The 22,898-nt window shown below is 29.5% G+C and overlaps 1 protein-coding gene across 1 annotated transcript; it reads left to right on the top strand.

Moving 5' to 3' along the window:
* The first annotated feature begins 14,683 nt into the window (after nt 1-14,683).
* Nucleotides 14,684-22,279, top strand: LOC102615994 (26S proteasome non-ATPase regulatory subunit 1 homolog A). The gene is made up of 13 exons (XM_006493740.4): nt 14,684-15,022; nt 15,901-15,970; nt 16,954-17,059; nt 17,243-17,354; nt 17,427-17,595; nt 18,269-18,741; nt 18,840-18,975; nt 19,135-19,383; nt 19,472-19,692; nt 19,776-20,034; nt 20,169-20,401; nt 20,481-20,991; nt 21,414-22,279. Exons 1-13 carry the CDS (start codon nt 14,877-14,879, stop codon nt 21,738-21,740), a joined length of 3,012 nt encoding a protein of 1,003 aa, XP_006493803.2. The 5' UTR covers nt 14,684-14,876; the 3' UTR covers nt 21,741-22,279.
* Nucleotides 22,280-22,898: the final 619 nt, after the last annotated feature.

The raw sequence follows: 22,898 nt of genomic DNA, 5'->3' as shown, positions 1-22,898 counted from the left end.
ATCATCTTCATCTCAACTAGTCAATTGTCTCAAATCCAGGTGCTATCATTCTTTTTTTCTATTTTTTATTATTATTGATCTTATCCTTTTTAAATTTAATTTATTTTTTATTTTTTGTATTGATTTTGGCTTGAATAATCTAGAAAAAAAATTGTGTTTGTTTATTTGTTTTTTTTTATTTGAAAAGCATGTCAACTAGAAAATATGTATCGGGATATGAAAAATTGAAAAAAAAAAAGGAGAATAGAAAAGTTAGTTCAATCTCAAAAAGAAGCTCTTGATAAATTTGTCACAACTAGTAAAAAAGATATAGATTTAAATGAAGAATTAGTTATTGAACAACCAAGTTTAAATGAATTAAATAATCATGAAATGGTGAATGAAATAAACAACATTGAAGATGATAAAAATAAAAATGCGGACAAAGTTGATGTAGAAAATTTATTTGTTCCAAATAATATTTATGATCCAGGAAGATGGGGAAATGTTGATACAAAGTTAAGAGATCTTTTAGTAGAAAAAGGCCCAATTAGAGAGAATAACATAACTTTCCCAAAAGATGAAAATTCTAGGCATTTCTCTACTGCATTTTATGTTAAAATGTTAACAAATGGAGAAAACCATTATAGAAAATGGGTAATTTATTCAAAAGATTTTAACAAAGTATATTGTTTTTGTTGCAAATTATTCAATACAAGTTGTAGCAAAAATCAACTTAGTGATGAATGAACAAGAGATTGGAAAAATCTTAATTCTAAACTTAAAAGTCATGAAACAACCAATGAACATATAACTAATATGAATGCATTGGTTGATTTAGAAGCAAGACTATCGAAAAGAAAAACAATTGATAAAGATGTTCAAGAAAGAATTGACAAGGAAAAAGAACATTGGCAAAAAGTATTAATACGAATTATTGTTGTTGTAAAAAATCTTGCTAAAAATAATTTAGCATTTCGTGGAAAAAAAATGAGAAGATCTACGAAGAGAGAAATGGGAATTTTTTAAGTTTAATTGAAATGATTGCAGAGTTTGATCCAACAATGCAAGAACATATTCGACGTATTAAAACCGGTGAAATTCATGATCATTATCTTAGACATAACATACAAAATGAACTCATATTAATGCTAGCACTTGAAATAAAAAAATCAATTGTTAACAAAGTTAAGGAAGCAAAGTACTTTTCAGTTATACTTGATTGTACTCCAAATGCAAGCCACCAAGAACAAATGTCTCTTATATTAAGATGTGTGGATATTTCAACAAATCTAGTAAAGATAGAAGAATATTTTTTACGATTTTTACAAGTTGACAATACTACTGGAAAAGGTCTTTTTAATGAGCTTGTGGATGTAATTAAAACTCTTGAACTTGATATTAATGATGTAAGAGGACAAGGATATGATAATGGATCTAATATGAAAGGAAAAAATCAAGGTGTACAAAAAAGATTATTAGATATAAATCCTAGAGCATTTTATATACCATGTGGCTGTCATAGTATTAACTTAGTGCTTTGTGATATGACTAATTCTTGTCCTAAGGCTATTTCATTTTTTGGAGTTGTTCAACATGTTTACTCACTATTTTCTTCTTCACCTAAGAGATGGAAAATTTTACAAGATAATATACCTAATTTAACTGTTAAATGATTGTCACAAACACGTTGGGAAAGTCGCATAGAAAGTGTCAAAACAATAAGATTTCAAACTCCCCAAATTAGAGATGCTTTACTTGAATTAGCAGAAGTTAGTGAAGATCCTAAAATAAAAAGTGAAGCTAAATGTTTAGCAACATATGAATTGGAAAACTTTGAATTTTTGTTAGACATGATTATTTGGTATGATATATTATTTGCTGTGAACACTGTTAGTAAAAGCTTACAAAAGGAAGATATGCAAATTGATGTTGCCATAAATCAACTAAAAGGTCTTACATCCTTTTTTGAGAATTACAGAGAAAATGGTTTTGTGTCTGCTATGATTTCAGTTAAAGAGATTGGAAATGAAATGGAAACAGAACCAAAATTTCATGAAAAACGTATAATTCGTAGAAAAAATAAATTTGGCGAGAATAATAATGAAGAGAAAATTCTATCTCCCGAAGATTCTTTTAGAATTAATTACTTTGTATATATAGTAGATCAAGTTATTTCTTCAATCACCAATAAATTTGAGCAGTTTCAATTCTACGAAAATATTTTTGGATTTTTATTTAATTTTGAAAAATTAAAATCATTAGATGATGAAAGCTTAAAAAGTTATTGTATTAATCTTGAAAATATCTTGAAATATGATATGTTTTCTGATATTGATGGATTAGATTTGTTTTCAGAGTTAAAAGTCTTAAAAGAAGTTTTACACGTGGAAAGAAATAATCCACTTGATATACTTAATTATATTTAAAAAGTTGATTCTTTTCCAAATGCATTTGTTGTTTATAGAATATTATTGACTGTACCTATAACTGTTGCTTCTGCTGAGAGAAGTTTTTCTAAATTGAAGTTAATAAAATCTTATTTAAGAACTACAATGTCACAAGAAAGATTAAATGGATTAGCTATATTAGCTATTGAAAAAAATTTGTTAGCTAAATTAGAATATAAGATTTTAATTAATAATTTTGCATCTCAAAAAGCAAGAAGAATAAAATTTAATTGATTAGTAATTTGCATTAGTGATGGCTTGCAGAAAGGATCATAGTAGGTAGGATTAATGATTTAAAGTTCACAGGAAGATTATGGTCGTGGCTTATGAAGTTTTAGAGCATTTTAAGGAGATGGAATTTGTGGAAGGCAAAGTTAGTTAATATTTGTGTGGAAATAAATAGATATCTTTCTGGCTATTCTTTTTTTGGATCTTGTTAATAATTGTTGTAATTCAAGATATTATTGAATATAGTTAAAGTTTGAGCTATTTGATGTTGTTGTGAGAATTTTTTGAGCTGTTTAATGTTTTTGTGAGATTTAATATTTTAACATCAAAGGGCCTAAAATAAAATTTCGCCTAAGGCCCCCAATTGGTTAAAGCCGGCCCTGAATGAATTTTTCCAAAGAGTGAAAGCTTAAAGTTTAAATCTAAACAAGAAGGGAAAATTGCATGATAAAAGCAATACTAAAAATAAATAAATAAATTGTTACCATTGTCAAGATACATAGACTCCCATGAGTCCGAAATTAACACGAAAGTGTTTCGGGTGAATTAAAATTTTATATTATTTTATTAGATAAATATTCATTTAGTTTTTATATTTTGAGTTAAGTATCTATTTAGTTCTTATATTTTGAGTTAAGTCTCCATTTGGTTTCTATATTTTAAAAAATATCTCAAGATACATTTTTATTGTTAAATATGTGACACTTTCGCCCTTATTTTTTATTTGCCAATTGCCATTACAATAATAATGCCTATGCTACAATGTTGAAAGTATTAATTTATTTATCAATTAAAAAAATAATCATTAATTGTCCATTTAAAAAATTAGTATTTTTCATGCCCAAGAATATTGTTATAAGGCTCTTAGTGTAAAAAGAAAGAAAAATAAGGATAAGATTGTCACATATTTAATAAGTGTCTTGAGACATTTTTTAAAATATAATAATTAAATGAACCCTTAATTTAAAATATAAGGAATAAACGAGCATTTATTCTATTTTATTTTTTAAAATATTATTTAGAGATTTTGAATGTAAATTTCACACGAAAGAGCTTTCATGCACACAATCCTTTGACTAGGTCTTGCAGTTGACTGCGATGATACATTAGGTCATCCACCAGTTCAACTCAAGGTAACAAATATTCTCGTCCTCAAAAAAGTTAATGAAGAAATAAAAAAATTAAAAAGTAATATCAGACATTATAAATTATTTATTCCAAATTTTATTGCAAATTAAAAGGAAAAAAATTCAAAACAAAGAAAAGTGACAGAGATTAGGGTGAATAGCTTCTAAAAAATAGGGTAAAATTGAGGTAGGCACATTCGAAATGAGCTTTATTTAAATGGTGATACATGTGTAAACTTGTGTATAAATTTTTATTTTGACAAATTGATATGGTAATATTATATCATTGTAACTAATTCAGTATGTGATAATTGCATGCAATTGTTTGGTAATGGTTTTAACGATAAGGGTGGGGCTCATGACAGTATTTGAGTTGATTATTTCATTAAAATGAAAAAATGTGATAATACGACACTATTTTAGTAAGTACTTTAATAATGCGCACTCGGTGTCATTTGTCCATTAAAGAACGCGATGAACTAATAAATAATTTTGCTTTAATTTAGTGGTGAATCACTACTCTCAATTTTAAGAATGACAATGAGGGTAGTGGTTCGAGTCTCCATAGGCTCAACCTCCCTCAATTAAGTAAAAAATTGTGTGGACTTAATTTGTAAGTTTTTCTCTCTTGTAAAATAGTGGAGAAGAAACATCTCTTTTCTGTGAGGGTCATATGTCTGGGCATGTATTTCATAGAATTAATGTAATAATGTAAGTATCAAGTTATATATCTAATTGTAAATATCAGTATAATGTCTGCTCTAATAGCAGTTGTAAATATTTGTGTAATACAATAATCTAATATGTAATCGGTATTAAAAAAAACTAATAAATAATTTCATGAGTTATGATTAACCCTCGTTTTCGATATGAACAGGGAGATTTATTTTTGGGAAATCGGAAAGGGCGGAGTGGAATTTTTCAATATTATTATTAATGCATTTTCAACCGGATTTCGTAGGTCGAAATTGCTACTTGGTGGTGCTAGTTACCGCAGCGGACAAAATACAAAATCTATTATAAAATAACTAAACTAACGCAGAAGTAACACCTTTTTTATGTTACTTTTTGAAATACTATCAGTTCAATTGATAAAATATATATCTCGATATTAAAATTAACAATTTTCTTATAAAATTTTACCTAGAAATATTTTTAAAATTACATTCAATTCTTAAAATATTAAATTTATCTTAAATTTTTTCTTCTTATTATACAATTTCTATCTTCAAAATTCTAAACTCTTATAATTTTCCCAAAAAAAATATTTTTAATTAAATTATGAAATTAGTTGGGCGTAAAAAAATTTCAAGAATAACAATTTATTTATGTGTTCAATTGAATTCCCATGTTTAATTGAATTCTCGCTTTTTTCTTAATACTAATTACACATCAGACTACTGATAGCTATTACAGGAGATAATTATACTGATATTTACAGTCAGATAGGTACATAAAAAATTACAAATTAAATCCACTCAATTATGTTTAATTAAGTAAGGTTGAGTTAATGAAAACTCGAACCACTGCCCTCACTCGCACTTGTGAGAATAGTGATTCACCACTCCTCTTAATTAAAATCTCATTTAAAATAAGAAATGAATTAATTTGTGTTAGGTTATTTAAGTAATTTCAATTAAGGGGGGTTTTAAAAGAAATTTCCAAGGGTGTCAAAAGCCATACTCATTTAAATAATTGTTAGCCCACGCCAATTTAGAAAGCCCATGTACTCCACACGATTGTACTTGTAGAGAGAGAATACCTCCTGAGCTGGCAGCAGGCTGGGCTTAGGATGCGGATTTTGAGGCTTCGTGACTTTTTAAGCCACGATTGTTTTAAAATAAAAATATTATGAAAATTAGTTCAGTCACTGAATAATTGTGAGATAAAAAAAAAAAGAAAAAATTTTGGTTTCAAATTAAGGGTTCGTTTGAGATTATTTTTAAAAGATTTAAAGTGATTTTAAAAAATTAAAAATTAATCTTATTATTTGGTAAATTTTTTAAATATTATGTCATTTTAAAGTAAATTTTAAAATGTAGAGAAAGAATAACTTTTTAAAGTCTGATTTTGAGAATTACTTTTTTACTTAATATAGTTTCATATATATCCTTATATATATTATCAAAATCTAAAATTACCTTATTAATTAGAAAATAAAATCGTTAACTTTAAATAAACTATTATTAGTATTATTACCAATTATATTAAGATAATAAGATAAAAAATAAAATTAATAATATAAAATATTTTTTTAGCTATCAATTATAACATATACACAGTAGAATATTTTTTATATATTATAAATGTGCAAATAAATTTTATTTAATATTTTATTCAATTTTGTCATTTATATTATTACAGCAGTTTAACAGTGAGATTTATCAAATACATAATAATTATTTTTAAAAGTCTCAGTACTTTTAAAAATGAATTTTACTAAACATTTAGTTTATTCTCTTTATAATTGATTATTTCTATAGCATAGCTAATAATAATTATTTTAAAAACTACAGCATTTCTAAACTGGCCCTATCAACTACTAGTGTTTATTAAAATTTTAGACTTGTAGCTTAAATAGGGATTAACCCAAAAAGCTAAAATATTTAAGAGTAACGATATTTAACCCCCTTAGATCCTCTCATTAGCCTCCACTAATTCAGTTAATACCTCTTATTTCTAAAATTACCGTTATTAAAAAACAAATATAATTTCTTTTTCATCTTTTCGCTTACATCTTCAACACTCACTTTCTCACGTAGGCACCACCAAATTACCATCACCACCATATATGAGCGTTTTTAAAGAAAATGATATGTGTCTCATTGCAACGACTAGCCATCTTGCATCACACTAGAGCAAAGAATTGTCATGCCCCACAATGCATGTTGTGTTGGGATTATATGCTCTTTTAAAGCATATTAATTTATTTTCTTATTAATAAAATATTTGAGATATTTTCAATTGCATAAATATTTTGAATAAAGTCTGTTTAATCATATTATATGTATTTATGTGATCATCATATGGATTCACAGAAGACATAAATACAAGTTATCTTATAATTAAATAAATTAAGTTCACAGTTGATAAATAGAGTTGGGCGCTCTATTTATGTTTAGACTGAAGTAAATTCATTGAATGATTTGTCTTAATTATGTATGAATTTACTGATGTAGTTTGACTACATTGAGCTGGATTACATATGAGATTTAATTAATCTTAAAATGACTATCGGACTTATTAAATCTCATAGGCATTGATTTTACTATAATCTTAATCTTGAGTTAGTTATAATTTCATGATTGTAATTATTATTCCATTTGAGTTACCAATGGGCACGATACACAATTATGGTCAAGATTACCCGGTATCTTGGTGGGAGCAATTATTATGAGTATTGGAGTTATAGATTAACAATATAGAATTTGTACAACACATCTTTTGATGGATTTTCGGCACTTGATCATGGAATTCTCTGGCCAGAGTATGTCAACATATTTAGTATGTTAAAAATTATCATTAGAGAAAATCAGTAAGTTTCAAGGAATAAGATGTAATTAAATCGATTGAACAATTGAGATATCGATTTAATTAACGATGTGGTACAAAGAATTATGCAGTAAAGAAATCGATGTGGCTTGGGACGAATTATTATTCGAGCATACAATTATGGAGGTCAGTTCCAATCTTTTAGTGGAGTAGATTTGGAATTAAATAATTGGGCTAGTTTAATTACAGACCTAATTATTGTAACCATTATTGTATGTTCCCAAATGCACCGGGTTAGCTCATTTAATTGACTGCGCCACTACTGGATTAATAAGTAAGATAACTAGCTATTTGGGTTAAAAGCCTAAATATATTATTTAGTGGGAGACTTCATGTAATGTACTTATGTCTAAGGGGTCTTGTGTTATTTTACAAGGTGGGCCCCTATGATAAGAAAGAAGTAATATTACTTTTGGTTTATTATTTTTAATTTAAATCAAAATTGATTTAATAGAATTAAATAATATAAAAAAGGAGCCTAGGGTTTTCACTAGGTAGAGATATAAAAGAGCTTATTTTTTCCAAAAATAAGAGAGAGGTCACATTATACAGATCAGAGAAAAATATTTTTCTCTTTAATTTTGAGAGAAAAATTTTCTCGTGCTAGTTGCTTTAGTGGTGATAAAGGCGCCCACACGTCAAGTGCATATCAAACTTGAGTCATAGTCTGGAAGATTATTTGGTGGCGGATCATTATCTAACATGAGTGGTGGTGACAGATCATGATCTAGGAGCCTAAATCACTTCAGCGGAAAAGTCAAATCAGATTTTCAATGTATGATTTCTAGATTACAAATTCTTATATATTGTATGAGAGCGATCCTAAAAGTTTTTATAAAAAATTTAAAAACTGATTTTTCTCCAACATGCTACAGAGCAGAGCTACTATGTTGTAGCGCGTCGTGTCTTGTCATCAAGGAAGACATTGCTCGCATGCCATAAAGCAAATCCATTTTAGAATTTTGTACAAAATTTTATTTCACTGCTTCCTTTCTAGAAATATAATATTTTTTAATAATTAATAAATTTTAATTTGTATAATTTTATTATAAAGTAATTGTTGATATCTTTTACTACTTGATAGGGATTTTAATATTTCGTCAAAGAATTTTGCATGATTGAAACTTGAAATGAAGCTAAAAGCCTTAATTTGGTTTCTTCTATAAAAAAAGGGGTTTATTTCCAAATTCAAAATTGTCACTTGTCAGGATGCTTTATGATTGTGACTTCAAATTTATAATTTTGCTGCATAGGTCTTGAATTGAGTTCCGAGAGAGAGAGAGAGTGAAATTAAGGGGAAAAAAAAAAGCTTCCTTTAAAGTAAGGGTATTTTTTAAAGGGTCTAGCTACTTTACCTATGGGGTTTGGTAACCCATTCTTTTATCTTTTTCAAATCCACCGTTGGATTTAAAGTGAGAGTTGTATAATGGTTAGATGTAATTATTGGGCCATTAACATTAAAAGTCCTTGTTGTTCATGCAAAATAAGAAAAAGGGGAATTGCCACTTTCCCTCTTACAATAATCAACATATATCATTTACCTCCCTTTTATTTTTATAATGGTCAAAAGTCTCTCCTTACAACATAAGTTTACAATATTACTCTTTTTTTCAATTATTATTTTATTTACACTTATTATAAATTAAATAAATCACATGAATATAAACTAAATAAAAAAATTAAGTATTAAAAATAAGAAATATATGTTTTGATATGAGCAAAAAATTAATAATAAATTTTTTTCTTGTAATGATTTATTTTGTGAACATTTTATTATAATAAATATTTTGTAATATTTTAAAATTAAATGTAAAAAGTATAGGCAAAATATTTAATTATTTATCTTATAATAAACTTTTCTTTGTCATTCAAGTTTTCTTATAATAATTTTTTTATCATTTTATAATAATTTTCTAATATATTTATTATAAGAAAATTTTCACAAAATAAATAAATACAAGAAAAAAATTTTATTATTAATTTTTTTGCTCACATCAAAACATATATTTCTTATTTTTAATGCTTAATTTTTTATTTAGTTTCTATTCATGTGATTTATTTAATGTATAATAAATATAAATAAAAGGGTAGTTGAAAATAATGGTAATATTGTAAACTTATGCTATCAGGGGGGTTTTTGGCCATTATAAAAATAGTAGGGGGAAAATGATATATGTTAATTACTGTAGGGGGGAAATTGACAATCTCCCATAAGAAAAATCAAAAGTTTTATAATTTGACATATAAGTCCACAATATTTTAATTTTTTTTACTCTATTGAACTAGATTTTCAACTAAATGACTTATTCTTATATTTATTAATATCTATTTAAATTAATAAATTTACTCATTAATTAATATATTAACTAATTTATTACATAGTTAAACTATGTAAATTATTTATTAACCATAATTGACGATAAATATAAATATGATTTTTTTAATTTAACACGGCAACCAATTTCCTTACACCCATGTGAGCAGGATTCAAACCCCATATCTTTTTTTTTTTTTTCAAACAAGAGATTTTATATGTCAAGTAGATGAAATACACAAAATACGAAAATAAATTTAATTTGATATTCTATGTAGGTAATTTTTTTTATAAGATAATATTTAATTAGCATACTAAATTATTTAATTATGTAGTAAAAATATTTCAATTTACTAATAATAACAAAGTGTTAGTTTGTGAATTTGTAAAATCATTTTTGTTTGTTTAAGCAATGAGTTTTATATTTTTGGTTGAGTTTTTGTTCTAAAATAAAAGGAGTAAATTTAATTGCACACTTAAATAAATTTAATTGAGTTTTTGTCCTAAAAATCGTGGCTTGCAGAAGCATTAATGCAACTGAAAATTTCTAGGTGTGGGACTAATATTTGAAAATTTAAAAGTTTTTAGCTTTTTTGTTTTTATAATAAATTACAAGACTCCATTATAGTTGATCTTAAAAAAAAAAAAGACAAAAAAGGGGTACCAAACCCCCATTGCAAAGTAGTTTTGCCCCTTTTTAAAATATACAATATTACTTTAAAAGTAAGGTTTAGTGAGATATAATGATGAGATGAAATATCACTACTCATATTTAATGTGAGCAAATTTAGTAGTCATGCCCAAAGCATAAAATTAAGGGTTATTATTGCTTGATTACTTAAAAAATTATAATATATCATGATTATGAGAAGTATAATAGTCTATCATTTTATTATTATATTTAAAAAAAACTCTCGTTTATTACTATTAGTTGACTAAATAATTGACCAATAGAATACCAATTTTCCTCTCCAAAGAAATCAACACAAATAAAAGTATCAAATATTAAAGTTATAGGCTTATAAGACTTATTTTTAACAAGTTTATATTTTAAATTTACAATATTGTAATGCCTTGTATGCTACTTATTTTTTCTTCCAACAAAATCATTGAGGGGCAAAATTAGTACTGTATTAATCAACTAATTGATCAATTAATGATATTAATGAAAATATAGTAAAATAATAAATTTTATAAAAATATAATAAAAAAATGACAGACTACGATATTCCTGATAGTTATTTAATATATTACATTTTTTGAAATAGTAAAATGCTAATAACCCTCAAATTTAACTCGCATTGAGTTCATAGATAATTAGATAGTAGTCGTCACCTTAAATCCTTTCTCTCGGTATCCCTCGTTTAAAAATGAGCCTAAAAATTTATTAAAAAAAAAAATCGGCTACTAAAACTGGAGCCTGATTGTTTTCCCACACATTGGATAGGCATTGGATAGGCATTGTGGTAACATAATAATGTGTCCAGTCAACTCAGCCTCGTAGCTTCGATTCCTTGGCCTCAAACTGACGTCCCCTAATTGTTGAAGCCAGTGGATCTAGAGTAATGAGGCAGGGTTTGTGCATTATAGAAGAATATTAATTATATATAGACGTATATTTGATCCTAACTATAAAATTATAAAACTAAGGTAGCGATTTTTTTATTTAAAATTTAAATAAGTCAGCATCTTTTTGGAGTTTAAATGAGTTTGAATATAAATATCTAATTAATATATTTTTTTGATTTCTATATATAAGTAGCATCTTATTTGTTTTTATAAATAAAAACATCTTAAACATGATTATTTAACATTTATATCCTTTTACATAAAAATAAAAATAAGAGATTAAGGTGGCGTTTGTTTTTTTGTCTGAAATCTGAATAGACTTGAATTAATTTGAATTTTGAATAGAGCTGAATATCTAAACCTGAATGACATGTTTTTTTTTTTTTTTTGTCTAAATAGCTAAAAATAAATATTAAGTTGTTTGCTTGTTTAATTTAAAAAATATGAAAACTAATATTTTTACATTTATGCCCTTACAAATTATAATGTTAAACAAATAATAAATATCTCAAAGAATATAAATAAGGGAATAAATTATCATAACATAAATCATATTCAATTGAGTACAACTCTTTAATATTTTATATCATATATGTTAATCAATTTTATTATAGTTTGTGATGTTTTTATATGAAAAATATTCATAAAAAATTATGAAGATAAATAATGCTAATTTGAACAAAATAAAAAGATAAAAATAATTTTAGTCTACCACTATATATTATCACAAGTTATATGCAAATGGGTAATAATGCTAATTATTAAATTTTATTTAGTTAAAGATGAAAATTAATTAATCAGATAAGGATATTTTTGAAAATATATTTTAATGATAGCATTCAAACTTTTTAGATTAAGTAAAAAGCTAAAAAAAATTAGCTTAATAACTTAATGATTTAATTGCTGAAAACCTTCATTAAGTTGAAAAAACAAACAGCCCCTAAGTTTTATAGTTTAGGAAATAAGTATATTTTATAAAGATATTTTTAAAACATAATATTTATTTTTCATCCAGACTTTTCACGTTAAGATAAAAGTTACAAAATTTTACTTTTTCTATTCAGATATAAATTTTTAAAAATCAGACATAAATTAAAAAAATAAGTAAGCAAAAATTAAGAAAGATTTGAAATTAATAAAATTTCAAACTTTAGACATTTATCAAACAAACCCCAAGATAATTTAATATTAATTTCCAACTACTTTTCATGTTGAGAAAATATGTCATGTTTGTCAAAGTTTAGGAAGAAAGAATCAAGGTAAGTACATTATTTTTCTGAGAATGTTTAGGGGAAGAGTACCTAGATAAATCCCAATCATATAGTTTCACATAATTTTTCTGGGTATATTGGTAGTTCCTCAATTGATCATACCATCTCAAGCTCGAATTCTCATAATAGTTTCCGAAAATAGATATTGCAATTTATCAATTTTATGGATTAGAGTTTGAGTCTCTGTTTTGATTCTTATCTGGAGGAGAAACTCCTACCATTGATAGAAATAATAGAATCATTATTTAATAATGGATCACTTACAATTAAGAGGAAAAACATAAATTTTAGTATAACTACATGATAAAACATATTATATTGAAGGTGTGTGTTTTTCTTATCTTTTAAAATTTTTTATTTTAATAAAGCAAGAGAAATTACTTGTAAGTAATATTGTAATCATTAAAAAATTAAATTTTTAATTGATAATGTAAGAACCAATTCATTAATAAGTACATAATTTTACATGTAGTATTGTTGTTTATTCGCTAATAAAATTTGAGTAAATACTCGTTTAGTCCTTATATCTTTTATTAAATTTTCATTTAGTTTTTATACTTTGAAAAGTACCTTAAGACACTCGTAGTATTAAATATATGACACTTATGCCCTTATTTTGCTTTGTTTTTACAATAATAGTCTTGCAACAATACTCTTATGCTGCGTTTACATTTTGGATTGGAGTGAAAATTCTGAGGAGTGAGAATCCTGGGATTAGGAGTGTGGAGTGGAAGTGGGAGTAGGTTGTTCACTTACACTGAAATGAGAGCATAGAATTGGGAGTAAATGATTTTAAATTACAGTTTTATCCTTATTTAAAAAATTATAGTTTTTAATTACAAAATTAATAAAAAAATAGATTTGAAAAATAAAATATTTATTTTATTATATTTGTAAATTAATAATAATTATTAATATTCTTAATTATGTAAATAATTTTTTATTAAATTTAATTTTAATTATGTAAATAAAAAATTATTATTAAGAGCAACACAAATGAAACATTATTATTAATAATATAATACAAAATTAATATTTTCTTAGAATAAAATATTGATTATTATTAATTAATAATATTAAATAAATATAATACTATTATTTTTAAATAAATATAATAATATTATATTTTCAAATAAAAAGAGTATATAGTAATATTATTAATTCTCTATGAGTATAATAATATTATTTTTAAGTAATTTTAACTTAGAATCAATATAAATTATTATTTTTAATAAGTATAATTTACAAAATAATATAATAATGTTATTTAAATAAATATGATATTATTTTATTTTATTTGATTAAATATAAGGATAAAAATGGAAGAGGGGGGAGTGAATTCCCACTCCCACCTCCCCCCATGGGAGTGGGAATCCCACCTCCCCCCATGGGAGTGGGAATCCCACTCCCCATTCCAAAAAAATGTGGGTCTCATGGAGTGGGATTCCCACTACCCCTTAAAATTAGTAAGTAAACACTGGAGTGGGAGGAATCCATATTCTTCACTCCCACTCCAGGAAATAAACACTACCTTAATGACACTAATGAAAAGAAAAAAAATTAATTTATCAAATTAACACTAAAGTTAAAATAAAAATTAAAGTAAATTTTATTATTATTATTAAAACTAAAAGTAAAATAACAATTAAAGAAACTTAGTAACTTAATTTTTTTTATATAAATGATTATTAACAAGACAACAAGGTGTTAAACGTGACTTTAAGTTGGTTGGTATTAATTATTTATAAATAATTATTAGAAAGATTATTGTAAGGATATAAAAAATATTAGTTCTTGTAAATTGATAATTATTAGTTAATTTGCTAATTAATTCCTATTTATAGATAAATTAATTAATGCTCTCGAGACTGCAGCACATGTATTATTATTGTAATGGCAAAAAAAAGGCAAAAGTATCAAATATTTAATAATAAAGGTGTCTTAAAGTAATTTAAAAAATATAAAGATTAAATAGACAACTTAACTCAAAGTACAAACATTAAAATTTTAACTTACATTTTTCTTTTGACAATTTTGTTAACATTTAATTAATTCTCATTGAAAAAAGATAAATATCTTTGAATTTAAAATTAAGCCGAGGGAGGAGCTCATAACTAATCCTAATTAAATAATGATAATTATAACTTGTTGGGTAAGTTTACTAGATTCAGAAATCAGAAATCAAATAAAAAGGAGAGAATAAACAAATAATTACCTTTCAAGTCTCGCTCTCTTTCGACTCTCTCTCCCCTCTCTCTCTTTCAGGGCTAGGGTTTGGAATTTCAATTCCGACGGAACCCCAAGTTGAAATCTCCGATTTTTATTTCAATTGATTAGAACCGAATTGAAACCCCTAGGGTTTTCGCTTTAGATTACGGTTAAAAATATGGCGGCGACGATGGTGAGCTCGGCCGGTGGTTTACTGGCTATGTTGAACGAGAGTCATCCTTCGCTGAAACTGCACGCGCTTTCTAATCTCAATAGCTTTGTCGACCAGTTCTGGCCGGAGATCTCGACTAGCGTCCCCATCATGTAATTAAATTTTCTTTCTTTGTCGCTTCGCTATTTGTCTGTAATTTGTGTTCAATATTTATTTTTGTTGAGTTTTTCTCTGTGGAAAACGAGAATGTGAGTGGTAAGGAGTGTAGATTTGAATTAAAGCGAGTAATTGTACTTGTTATTTGGGTAAAATTCAGGAATTTATTATTTTAGCTTGGCAGTTTAACTAGTGGGCTTTGTTTTTTTTTTTCCTTTTAGGTTTGGGTCGAGGGTTTTATTTAGTTAATTGGGAAATTGATTTGGATTTTGGAAGCTCAGGAAAAGCTTTCTATGATTATGATGATGATGATCTTGTAATGCCAATTTCGATACTAATGTGTGTAGACGAATCTTAGTTTGGAGAAAAGAAAAAAAAAACATATCGTTTCTGAGTTTCTAGATGGTCCAAAAATTTACCTATCATAGGTTTAAGACCTTCAGCTAGAGGGTCTGGGGTCTTAAGTGGGTGGTGGAAGTAGCTTTACTTAATGGAAATGATTTTTATTAGTTGGTTGCTGTTAGGGTTCTAGTTCTGTCTGAGTAACTTTATAATCAATGGATTAAAATATGCTAGTGCTTATCCCTAGTCAAAGCTTCAGCTGAATCAGGAGCCCCAACTAGGAGTTTAGTGAAATTGCCGCTGATCATGTTGTTATTGCCTGTACCTGTTTTTTGAATTCTTAAACGTTTATTTATAGTGAGTACTCAGAAGATAACTTTTCTGAGCTACTCTGTCTTGATTCCGAGGATATTGAATTTTAAACTATCTCCAAATCTAATATTCCTTTACTGATCTTGTTTATCTTTATAAATCATGACTATGGATTATTCATTTTTTTTTAATCTTCTTTCTTTTTTCTGCCTTGATTCAGAGAAAGTTTGTATGAGGATGAAGAGTTTGATCAGCACCAGAGACAACTTGCTGCTCTTCTAGTATCAAAGGTTAGCCCAATTCAGTTGTACTTTACTGTCTATGACTCTTCTACCCAGCATAAGTGTTTGATTTCCTTCCCCATTGATTAAGAGTTAGAATACTAAAAGTTTCTTGTATAGGTTTGTGCTCCAAATTCCATAACAATATTGCTAAATGCAGAATAAGTTAAGTCAACTCTAGATACTTAAATTTTTTTTAAGGAAGTATCACTCCTAACTACCATTCTGCAGAAAGTATGCGCTACCTGTTTTCATCTTTGATTGCTATGAAGCTTTTCTAAAAATTCTTTTTCTAGAAAGGAAAGATGGATTTGATTGTAAATTGGATACTTAATTGTATTTAAGTGGTCTTTAGCAGTTCCCACTTTAAGAGTTCAAATTTCAAACCATAGAACTTCAAGGCCCATATTAATTTATTGTAAACTATGATTTTTGGGATAACATCTAAAGGGCGAATGTAAGTAGTTGACCTTATTGATACTTCATTTTTCTTCATTCATCTTAATTGGGGGATAGTTTTTGGGATTTAGAGTATACTCTGCCCATTCTTGTATAGGGTTAGGTTGTGTCTTTTGGGTTAAATCACACTTTTGGGGGTTGATACTGTTCTGTATAGCTTCGGGCTATTTCTGGTCTATGTAGTTTTTTGAGTGTTTTCTTTAGAATGGGACTTCTCGTCCTTGTTTTTGTGGATTTGTAGTCCCACCTATCCTCATTCATATCTCATATAGTTCTTTATATAGTTGTTGTTTCGTACTTAGCCAAATATAAATACACACACACACACTGTTCTGTATAGCTTTGATTTTGGGTGGATATCTGGTCCACTAGTAAAGTTTATTTTGTCCATTATTTAGTAATACAAATACTCATAGTTTCTTATCAAAAAAATTAGTTGACTTTATTGACTATCACACTCTTTTTTGTTTGATAGATATAATTAATTTTGATCTCCCTTTTATTTCTTACAAGGATTCTACTTTGTCTCACAGGTCTTTTATTACTTGGGTGAACTTAATGATTCACTCTCATATGCTCTTGGAGCTGGTTCCTTGTTTGATGTTTCAGAGGATTCTGATTATGTTCATACACTGTTAGGTAAGGAAGTCCATTTAACTTTTTTCTATTTTTGTCACTGAAAGAAAAAGGGAAGACTGATGAGACTTTTTTATGGTCAGACAATGTTTTTTTTTTATTGCTAATTATGAATTTCATAATTTTTAGTTTAGTTCTTTATGCAATGTCTATGACTTGACACTTGGATTCAATTCATATCGACAGCTAAGGCTATCGATGAATATGCTAGTATTAAGTCGAAGGCAGCTGAATCAAATGATGAAGCAGCAAATGTGGATCCTAGGTTGGAGGCAATTGTGGAGAGAATGCTTGATAAGTATGTAAAGCTTCAATATTTTGATATCATGTCTTTTCAGTTCTTCTAGATGACTAACTGTTCTTCACATAGGTGTATTACTGATGGAAAATACCAACAAGCAATGGGAATTGCGATTGAGTGCCGAAGATTGGATAAACTTGAGGAAGCAATCACCAGGAGCGACAATGTGCATGGCACTTTGTCATATTGTATTAATGTCTCTCATTCCTTTGTTAATCGTAGAGAATACCGGCGTGAGGTGAGAATTTTTTCTTCGGTTAAGGTGTTATTGTTGAACTGCTTGTTAAAGCTATATCATATGATTTACTAAAGAAGTATCAATTCTGAGCTTGTTTGTTGTAAACTAAATAACACGGTGATGTAGTACTGAGCCATCCAATTCCATGGCAGACCAAATCTTTGCCAGTCACTCCTTGGACCCTGACATCCTAATATTCTAGAATGTGAGAGATGAAGCCTAGTTGATGGGCACTAGAAAGTTGCTTTTCCTATCCATTTTATTGATTAATGATTTGGAAAGTATACTGCTAATGTCTTCTCACTAATTTTTTGTTTGTTATTTGAATTACTGTGACAATTTAGGAATTGCTAATAACCTGGACATGATATATAAACTATAATATTATTCAAACATAACTCAGTGCCGCCTCATTTTGCTGTCTACTTCGAGTAACCACCTGTTAATTTGTATTTAGTGTTTTTACTTCTTGCCATGTGGTGTTGGTTGCTGAAAGTATCTGATGCTTTAATGAATATGGTTTTGAATTAAGGTCTGTACGAAGAAATATTTTACAAGTGAAACTGGTAGAATTATTTACAAGTGAAACTGTGAAACTGGTAGGTGAAGTTGATGGAATGTTCGGAAAGATTCCTGAATTAAGTGGTATGATATGCATTGGTTCTTGCTACAGGTGCTTCGTCTCCTCGTTAAAGTTTATCAAAAGCTTCCTTCTCCAGATTATTTGAGCATTTGCCAGTGTCTCATGTTCTTGGATGAACCCGAAGGTGTTGTGAGCATACTAGAGAAGCTTCTCCGTTCTGAGAACAAAGATGATGCATTATTGGCATTTCAAATCGCCTTTGATCTTGTGGAGAATGAGCACCAAGCTTTTCTCTTGAATGTGAGAGATCACCTTCCTGTTCCTAAAACTCAACCTCTGCAGACAGTGCAACCAGGATCCAATGATCCTCCGTCTGCTCAAAATGATAGTTCTACAGCTGAGGATGTTCAAATGAACGAGGGAACTCCTGCTTCCAATGTAAATGTACAAGATGAAGATCCAAAGGAAGTAATATATGCTGAGAGACTCAATAAAATCAAGGGAATTTTGTCTGGGGAGACATCAATACAACTAACTCTGCAATTCTTATACAGTCATAACAAGTAAGGGCATCCGTTTTTCAACACTTTTTAGATAATTTGTTGAGTTTATTTGGGTAAAATGATGGTAATTTATTTACACTACTATACTCATTTTATAGGTCGGATCTTTTGATTCTTAAAACTATAAAGCAGTCGGTTGAGATGAGAAACAGTGTTTGTCATAGTGCGACAATTTATGCTAATGCAATTATGCACGCTGGAACAACTGTGGACACATTTCTTAGGGAGAATCTGGTACAACATCTGTTTAGCTTTCATTATTTCTTTTTCATTCATGATAGTGGTACAATTACACTCCACCTTTGAAAAAGACAATAATATGCATCACCTACCCATATCTGTATAGGGATTTGATGTGAATGTTTAACACTGTTGATTCATGTCAATTGTCAGGACTGGTTGAGCAGAGCCACCAATTGGGCCAAGTTTAGTGCAACGGCAGGGCTAGGTGTTATTCACAGAGGCCATCTGCAGCAAGGAAGGTCACTTATGGCACCTTACTTGCCCCAGGGCGGGGCTGGTGGTGGCGGCAGTCCGTACTCAGAAGGTGGAGCTCTTTATGCCTTAGGTCTCATTCATGCCAACCATGGCGAGGGCATCAAACAATTCCTTCGTGATAGCCTAAGGAGTACTAATGTGGAGGTGCTTAAATTTTAGTCTGTGACCGCTTTTACTTTTTAGCCAAACGGTCTACAAGTATTTGTTGATTCACTATTTGAAATCTTTGCAGGTTATTCAACATGGTGCCTGCTTAGGGCTTGGCTTGGCAGCTCTAGGAACTGCTGATGAAGATATCTATGATGACATAAAAAATGTGCTTTATACTGACAGTGCTGTTGCTGGAGAAGCTGCTGGGATAAGTATGGGTTTGCTCATGGTTGGAACCGCTAGTGAGAAGGCAGGTGAAATGCTTACCTATGCACATGAGACGCAGCATGAGAAGATCATCAGGTTAGTTGGTTTCTTATGTTGGCACTGCCGAAACTTCAGTTTAGCTGTTCTGTTTTCTTATTGCGTATCTGATTTTGTTGTAGGGGGTTGGCATTGGGTATTGCTCTAACTGTGTATGGAAGGGAAGAAGAAGCAGATACATTAATTGAGCAAATGACTCGCGATCAAGATCCAATACTGCGTTATGGAGGAATGTATGCATTGGCATTGGCCTACAGTGGAACAGCTAACAACAAGGCGATTCGCCAGCTGCTGCACTTTGCCGTATCGGATGTCAGTGATGATGTCAGGAGGACCGCTGTTCTAGCACTTGGTTTTGTCCTGTACTCTGAGCCGGAGCAGGTTTGTGAATTTTATCTTCTTTCTTTGTTTTTCTTCTAGCACATGCCTTCTGTGTCTGGGTGTGGGTTGGTGGGTGAGTAGAGATGGGAGGGATAACAGTTTTCTGTGAATCTCACTGCATTGTTAAATTGCAGACTCCTCGAATTGTGTCTCTGCTGTCTGAGTCATATAATCCACATGTTCGCTATGGTGCGGCTCTTGCAGTAGGTATCTCCTGTGCAGGTACAGGACTGAGCGAGGCTATATCATTGCTGGAGCCTCTTACATCAGATGTCGTTGATTTTGTTCGCCAAGGTGCACTCATTGCAATGGCTATGGTCATGGTCCAGATTAATGAAGCTAATGATTCTCGTGTTGGAACCTTCAGGTATTGATTTTAGTGTATATTTTCCTCGTTTATTGTGTTTTTTAGCTCATAATTTTGACATATTATTTTCCTATTCTAGGCGACAATTGGAAAAAATAATTCTTGATAAGCATGAAGATACCATGAGCAAGATGGGAGCAATCTTGGCCTCTGGAATCCTTGATGCTGGTGGAAGGAACGTAACTATAAGATTGCTTTCAAAGACGAAACATGATAAAATCACTGCAGTAGTTGGTCTCTCTGTTTTTAGCCAGTTTTGGTATTGGTATCCCCTTATATACTTCATTAGCTTGTCGTTTTCACCCACGGCTTTAATTGGACTCAACTATGACTTGAAAGTTCCTCGGTTTGAATTCTTATCACATGCAAAACCTTCTCTGTTCGAATATCCGAAACCTACCACTGTGCCCACCACCACATCAGCTGTAAAACTTCCCGCCGCTGTTCTGTCAACTTCAGCTAAGGCCAAAGCTCGGGCTAAGAAAGAAGCGGAGCAGAAAGAGAAAGAGAAAGCGACTGCTGAAAAGACAGATTTGTCCTCTGCCGGAAAAGGAAAATCATCTAATGAGAAAGATGGAGACTCTATGCAGGTAAACACATCCTTAGTTTTGCGATTTCTGTTTATTGAGTGTTTGATAAATCTACTATTCAGAGAAAAGACACTTGGATATATATCAAGCAGCTCTTTTAGTATATTGGTATATCTCCAATTTGGGAGCTGTAGAACATATGACCTTCTATGGGAAATTGGGTTAATCACCTGGCACCCACTAGAAGTAACATCTTAAGGGAAACAGCTCTTCCTTTTTTCTAATTAAAATTAGTAAATGTTTTCAAAATACTAAGTGCATTGCTGGTATTGTTCTTTTCAACTTGAGAAATTTTTCTGAAGCAACTTTTTTTATATTTCCAGTCATAAACAATCTAGCAATCCCCCATTGATTAATTATATTGTGAATCTTGTGATGGTTTTTTTTTAATTTTTTTATTCTTTTCCCGATTTATATGGCAGGTTGATGCACCTCCAGAGAAGAAAGCAGAGCCTGAGCCTTCTTTCGAAATTTTGATTAACCCTGCCAGGGTGGTTCCAGCACAGGAGAAGTTCATTAAATTTCTTGAGGACAGCAGATATGTGCCTGTGAAGTCAGCACCATCAGGGTTTGTTCTCCTGAGGGACTTGCGTCCCAATGAACCAGAGGTACTATCCCTCACAGATGCTCCATCGTCTACACAGTCACCTGCTGGTGGTGGGTCAACAACGGGACAGCAGGGTTCTGCTTCGGCAATGGCTGTTGATGAAGAACCTCAGCCACCAGCTCCTTTCGAGTACACCTCATGATTCAGCTAGTGTGTGATTTTCATCCTCTTTTTTGGGAGTAGAGGTGCTACGAGCGGAAGAAACAAACAAATTGGTCTGATTAACCGCTGCTACAATCCTGCTTGGTGAGATGAGCAACAAAGGTTGAATTAGCAGGCACTTTGCAGGTTCTCTGATATCGTGAAACTGTAAACTGTTTTAGTTTAATTTGTATGTTTATTTTTAAAGATGAACAGGGAAAGATGGAACCTGCAACTACACTGGATCTAGGAAAGTTCTTAATCATCTTCCCTGTAATTTAAGACATTGTTTTCACCGAAAAAAAATCTAGACACTGAACAGAGCAAAAGATTTCTTTCTAGATGAATTTGTTGTGTTTCTTTTGTAGTTACGTTTAATTCGGAAGACTGGAAAGGGGAACCTCGCTCAAGCCTCCCCAGGGTTCATGAGTTTGCAATTAGTTAACAGTATCTTGTTTAAGCATCATATTTGGTTTTTTGTGTAATTTGCGTATTACTCTCAGTGAGCATGACATAATAGAAGGCTGCAATTTCAATCAATGTTCCTTTGATTTTGTTTTACCTTATTTGAACATAGAACAATTATTTTTAGAGCTTTGTCCCCAAAAGTTCCTATCACGTGATTGGTATTGGGGAGCAAATTACTTCAAACTTATATTAGAATATGACTTGTTTATTAGCTGTAATAGATATGAAGTGATATGGTGCTTTCGATGTATTTTAGACAAATCAATGTATTCTAGATTTACTGTGATAGAAAATTAAATTTCTGGACTAAATACAAGTCTTTGGGGAAGCCTTGGTGGACTATTATGCTTAAATTTGATGTTATCCTTGACAATGGAAGCTAAATTCACTTGTATCCCGTGAGCCTTTTTCTTTTTGCCCTCTTCCGTTTCAAAATACTCTTCATGTAATCAACATCTCCAAGGCTTAATATGTTAATCCTAATGAATGACTAAATCATGGAGTCTAACCGAGACAAAAAGAAAAGAGCAAGGAAAAATAAAAATAAAAACTATTAATAGGGGGTCGGTCTCTCGGTGCCGTGAAATACTCAAATTGTTCCAATTATTTATTTTTTGGTCCTTAAAATAATGCATAGTAAATTGATAATAATGGAATCCTAAAGCTTTCTTACAATAAGCCTATATTTCTA

This window comes from Citrus sinensis, chromosome 9, assembly GCF_022201045.2.
Source record: "Citrus sinensis cultivar Valencia sweet orange chromosome 9, DVS_A1.0, whole genome shotgun sequence".
In the NCBI taxonomy this organism is placed as follows: Eukaryota; Viridiplantae; Streptophyta; class Magnoliopsida; order Sapindales; family Rutaceae; genus Citrus; species Citrus sinensis.
Note: the sequence above shows the minus strand (reverse complement) of the source record. Positions and strands in the feature narration are given on the sequence as shown.